Here is a 5256-nt window from a genome sequence, read left to right as displayed (position 1 = left end):
ACGCCGCGCAGGGGCCAGGGCCAGCCATGGTGGAGCGGCTGAGGGGAGACAGGAGTAAACCCGACCCAGAGCTTGCAAACGCTGGCCGAGGTCCCCACCACGCCCTGCCCCGCCTTCGGCGAACTTCGCCGGCGGCTCGGGACGCAGCCCCTCCTCCTCCGCTGCTGCCGTATTGTATTGTGTACTCCGAAACGCCGATTTTACCTACCTCCGCGCTCTCTCCACCCTGCCCCTCGCAGCCAACCAGATCCTCTCCCCATCACGAGTGGTGGTCTTACTGCACCTAGTATGTTGCCCAGCTCTTAAGTAGGTAATGTACAGTATAACATTCTAGTTCTTTGTGAAACCTGGTTACATCATTTGCTATGTGACTGGCTCAATAATATTGTTAGAGTCATGGAGAGTGAAAGTGAGAGTGAGATTTGGACCAAGTCTTCGGAGTTTCTAGACCATTAGGCGAGAACAAATTCCTCAAAGAATTTTTATCTTTTGGGAGTTGTATTGCGTCGCTAGCAGGAACTTTACGGTGAAAAATGGTTTGGGTCCTACAGGCAGCAGCCTGGGCAGCTTCACAGCTGTCAGTGGCGTACGCTCACGTGACTTTCATCGCGGCGCAGCCAGGGGTTTTGCAGGGGGCGGAGCCTGCACTGGAGGCAGGCGCAGATTCAGGTTACAGTGGCGATTGCGCTTAGTTACTAGCTACCATGGAGGCGAATGGGAAGGGGTGAGTGAGTTCTCTGCTACTTGCGGTGTAGGTAGCGGGGCTTCCTAATTTCCCGACTCAGGAACTTGTCCCCGTACCCCTATTTTTCCTGGACTTTTCCGGGTGTGAACCACTGTTTTTGGGAACCCGAGTCTTCCCACCATGGATTCCTGAGATCTTTATTTTAGAGACTGCCTTGTTGGACTGCATCTCTCAGGCATTCTTTCAAGGCACATCCGAGAACTTCTAACTAGGTGTTTTGGAGACCGTCAACTCTGACCCCTCGTTGACTATTTCCCACCCTGTGGATCTCAGAATCCAGATTCAGAACCAGCTCATTGGAGGTCCCACACCTGAAATTCGTTAATTCCGTGACACTCTCCCCCTCCTCAAAGTCTCCTTTCTGGGCTTCTATCCCCTCACCCTCGAGTTTCTCCAGTTCTTTTGAGCTTGGGAGAGTTGTGGGTATGCGTAGGGAAGAGGCCCCAGCGAAGGCCCTTCTACAGGGCGGGGAGCCACATCTTGCAAGTTGGCCTGGAGCGGGCAGATAACGGTGCAGACTGGATCTGCCTTAAGAATCCGTACCTTCTCCAACCTCCAGCCTAGTATACTGACACCTATTTTCACCCCCATCTGATCATCAGATCCCAGAGTTTTCCAGAGCTGAAGAATGACACATTTCTGCGAGCAGCCTGGGGAGAGGAAACAGACTACACTCCTGTTTGGTGTATGCGGCAGGCTGGTCGCTACTTACCAGGTTAGGGGCAAGACCTGGAAGCCTAGATGGAATTTAAAACTCTGGAGAATTAAAAGTTCTGTAGGAACAGGCCTCAGGGTTGACCCTTGCCTTCCCTCTCCTGCCTGCAGAGTTTAGGGAAACCAGGGCTGCCCAGGACTTTTTCAGCACCTGTCGTTCTCCAGAGGCCTGCTGTGAACTGACTCTGCAGGTGAGGGGTCCACGAGAGGGACCAGTTTTATCCCCCCAGCTTGCCACCCAGCAACTTATTTCCTGTTCTCTACAGCCACTGCGTCGCTTCCCTCTGGATGCTGCCATCATTTTCTCTGACATCCTTGTTATACCCCAGGTACCTATTTAAACCTGATCCTGGAATGTGAAAAGTGGAAAGGGCTCTGTGGAAATCCTATTGGTCATGCTAAGGTTCAAGACAAGCATTTATTCTAACTGGATAGAAGGAAAAACTAAGGCCGAAAGAGATGGAGATTTATTTTCCTTTTCCTTTCCTCCTGGCATGGGCTGAACCTCTCCTCCTGAAGTTCCAGGGGAACCCAGATGTTTTATCCCTCTTCAGGCACTGGGCATGGAGGTGACCATGGTACCTGGCAAAGGACCCAGCTTCCCAGAGCCATTAAGAGAAGAGCGAGACCTAGAGCATCTACGGGATCCAACAGCAGTGGTTTCTGAGCTGGGCTATGTGTTCCAGGCCATCACTCTTACCCGGCAACAGCTGGCTGGGCGTGTGCCACTGATTGGCTTTGCTGGTGCCCCGGTAATGTGGGGGATAGGGCAGGGAATGGGGTACGAGGAGATCATTTTGGCAGGTCCTGTATAGACAAGGGAAGGAAGAGTCAGTTTGCCTTCTGCATCGTGACATCTTTGTATCGTTTCTGTAGTGGACCCTGATGACATACATGATTGAGGGTGGCAGCTCAAGCACCATGGCTCAGGCCAAGCGATGGCTCTACCAAAGACCTCAGGCCAGTCACCAGCTGCTTCGCATCCTCACTGATGCTCTGGTCCCATATCTAATAGGACAGGTGGTCGCTGGTGCCCAGGTAAGTCCTGTAGGAGAGGCAATGAGATTTGGACTATAAAGACTAGAAGCAATAGTCTCCTCAAATGGAGAGGGCAGAGGACTTAGCTTGCCCTCCAGTGATCTGGCCGGAGCAGCCAAGCCTCTGACACTGTCAGAGAGCTTAATGAGTGTTCTGAGTGTTTGAAGATTAAAGCTAGCACTGGGGTCTAGAGAAGACAAACTCTTTGACTGGAACTGGTATAAACAAGGATCAGGTAATATCATGGCTTCAAGTTACTTGGGGAAATAAAGACACATTCTGTACAGGAGGTTCTGAGATACTTCTCCTTTGTGTTAATGTATTTTTTTCACCATCTCTAACTTAGGCATTGCAGCTCTTTGAGTCCCATGCAGGACATCTTGGCCCACAGCTCTTCAACACGTTTGCACTGCCCTATATCCGTGATGTGGCCAAGCGAGTGAAAGCTGGGGTGCAGGAGGCAGGCCTGGCACCAGTTCCCATGGTGAGGACTGGGATAGGTTGAGTGAAGTTAAACTGTAGAACTTTAAGGGTAAGATCTGCATGGACTGAAGTGACCACTGGAGGGCAGCAGAAGCACATCCAAGAAAGTAGGCATTGCTAGGCCCTATGTCGCCCAAGAGATCTGCTCTTTCCTTCAGATCATCTTTGCTAAGGATGGGCATTTTGCTCTGGAGGAGCTGGCTCAGTCTGGGTATGAGGTGGTTGGACTTGACTGGACAGTGGCCCCAAAGAAAGCCAGGTGAGTGATGAAGGGATAGCCTTTAAGGTTGAAGGTGGTGTGGAGTTGCCAAATATGTAGTCATGATAATGTGGCTCTGGCTTTTGCTTCTAGGGAGCTTGTGGGGAAGATGGTGACCTTACAGGGCAACCTGGACCCCTGTGCCCTGTATGCATCTGAGGTAACAAATGGGGCCTCTATGTTTGTACAAGTTGTCTCTATGCACTCCTATGGCTGTGAATATGGCTGTATGATTATGCGTCTTATATCATTATGCCTATTTGTCCCTCCCCTCTGTTCTGTAGGCATAACATAAACCCTAGGAAGTAAGGGATTTTTGTTGTTCATTTGCATTTACTTAATTGTATCTGATAATTTTTTGTTAATGATTAATATTGTGTAGAAACATTCCTGCATATCTGTCATTATTATGTGGAAGATAGAAGTTTGCTAACTTCCTCTATAGACAGTGCCCTATTGGTCCCTAGGAGGAGATTGGGAAGCTGGTGCAGCAGATGCTGGATGATTTTGGGCCACAACGCTACATTGCCAACCTAGGCCATGGGCTCTACCCTGACATGGATCCAGAACATGTAGGGGCCTTTGTGGATGCTGTGCATAGACATTCACGCCTGCTTCGAAAGAACTAAGCATACAACTTATCCTGCATATACCACATACACAGAAAATGTTTTCAGGAGAATAAAAGCTCCAGAGTTGGAATCTAGTTTGTGGTTTTGTTTCTTACACATCTGTGCTCTTATCTCAGTCTGTTTTGTTTTGTTTTGTTTTTTGAGACAGTTATGTATAGTTCAGACTGCCCTGGAACTCACTGTGTAGCCCAGGTTGGTCTCGAACTCACAGTGATCCTCCTGCCTCAGCCTCCCAAGTGCTGGGATTACAGGCATGCATCACCACACCAGGCATAGAAAATATTTTCAATTCATCTGGATTTGATGTCTTTTGGAAGAGATACTAGCAATACATGCCTTGATCATTTTTCTTTCTTTGCCTATCCTCCAATTTTTCCAAAATCGAGTTTTGCGCCTCTTAATTATTTTTGCAGCAATGCTAATTTCATAACTACCTTTAGGACTTCTTCCTATCTTATGTTTTTATATTATTATTTTTCTGGCTTTAACTGAATACTTCTTTCATAATTGATTTCAGACTGAAAGTTTCTATATATCATCCCACAATTATATTAATAATTTATCAACGTGAACTAACTCATTATGTTAAGGATTTTTAAGAGCCTATTTATATATGTATATAGGATTTTTTTAAAGTATGTTTTAGTTTTTTTGTTTGTTTGGAGTATTGGGGATTGAATCCAGGGCCTTCATACTGAGCTGTATCTCCCAAACTCTTGTTTCATTTTGAGACAGGGTCTCATTAAGTTGTCAAATTGCCTAGGCTGGGCTGGAACTTGTACTCCTCTGTCTTGGTCTCCCAGAATATGCACTACCACATTTAGCTGTTTTTATTTTTGATGTGACTTTTAATTATATTGTGGTTACAGATCATGTTCTTTACATCAATTTCTGAAAAGTCTACATATTACTACAGACCATAGTACAGGGCCAGATGCGAGATTATTCCGAGTGATCTTGAAAAGAATACATATTTTGGGATGGCGGACACAGTTCATCAACAGACTACCTACCATGTAGCACAAAAAAAAAATTAATACACACATATATGGTGGTCTACATTCCCAGTCCATTTTATTTTTTAAATTCTGAGACAGTCTCCCTAAGTTGCCCGGTCTGGCCTTGAATTTGCAATCCTGCCTCTTCCTCCCAGTAGTGATTCCAAGCAGGCATGCTGTGCCTGGCACTCTCACTTCTTATAAATAGTTATCGTGGGCTTTTATTTTAAAAATCCAACTTAATCCATTTACTTTTATTATTATTACTGATATCAATGTCACACACTTTTGAGAGCTCAGAATAGTCAAAGAAAAAAAGACAACAAAATATAGATGGGACAAATAGAAAACAAATACGATAACAGCCTCAAACTTCACCATGTCAAT

At 46.4% G+C, this 5256-nt stretch overlaps 1 protein-coding gene across 3 annotated transcripts; it reads left to right on the top strand.

Annotated features, from left to right (window-relative positions):
* Positions 1 to 12: 12 nt before the first annotated feature.
* LOC104870155 (uroporphyrinogen decarboxylase) lies at positions 13 to 3934 on the top strand. 3 transcript variants are annotated; one of them, XM_033760649.1, is made up of 10 exons: positions 13 to 310; positions 1348 to 1460; positions 1571 to 1650; positions 1726 to 1788; positions 2014 to 2211; positions 2336 to 2497; positions 2844 to 2981; positions 3139 to 3239; positions 3333 to 3399; positions 3707 to 3934. In XM_033760649.1, exons 2-10 carry the CDS (start codon positions 1433 to 1435, stop codon positions 3866 to 3868), a joined length of 999 nt encoding a protein of 332 aa, XP_033616540.1. In that variant the 5' UTR covers positions 13 to 310; positions 1348 to 1432; the 3' UTR covers positions 3869 to 3934. The 3 variants fall into 3 exon arrangements, with proteins under 3 accessions (XP_033616540.1, XP_033616539.1, XP_010633876.1); XM_010635574.3 differs by lacking the exon at positions 13 to 310 and adding an exon at positions 602 to 724; XM_033760648.1 differs by lacking the exons at positions 13 to 310; positions 1726 to 1788 and adding an exon at positions 601 to 724.
* The last annotated feature ends 1322 nt before the right edge of the window (positions 3935 to 5256 follow it).

The sequence above is a fragment of the Fukomys damarensis genome, unplaced genomic scaffold, assembly GCF_012274545.1.
Source record: "Fukomys damarensis isolate Sample0158 unplaced genomic scaffold, DMR_v1.0_HiC HiC_scaffold_44080, whole genome shotgun sequence".
NCBI lineage: Eukaryota > Metazoa > Chordata > Mammalia > Rodentia > Bathyergidae > Fukomys > Fukomys damarensis.
Note: the sequence above shows the minus strand (reverse complement) of the source record. Positions and strands in the feature narration are given on the sequence as shown.

What these genes read in the sequence shown, in the direction of transcription:
- LOC104870155 (XM_010635574.3), top strand. Translation starts at nt 705, where the DNA reads ATGGAGGCGAATGGGAAGGG. An exon ending in ACATCCTTGTTATACCCCAG is followed by an intron (nt 1,789 to 2,013) that starts GTACCTATTTAA and finishes ATCCCTCTTCAG; the next exon opens with GCACTGGGCATGGAGGTGAC. An exon ending in GTGCCCTGTATGCATCTGAG is followed by an intron (nt 3,400 to 3,706) that starts GTAACAAATGGG and finishes ATTGGTCCCTAG; the next exon opens with GAGGAGATTGGGAAGCTGGT.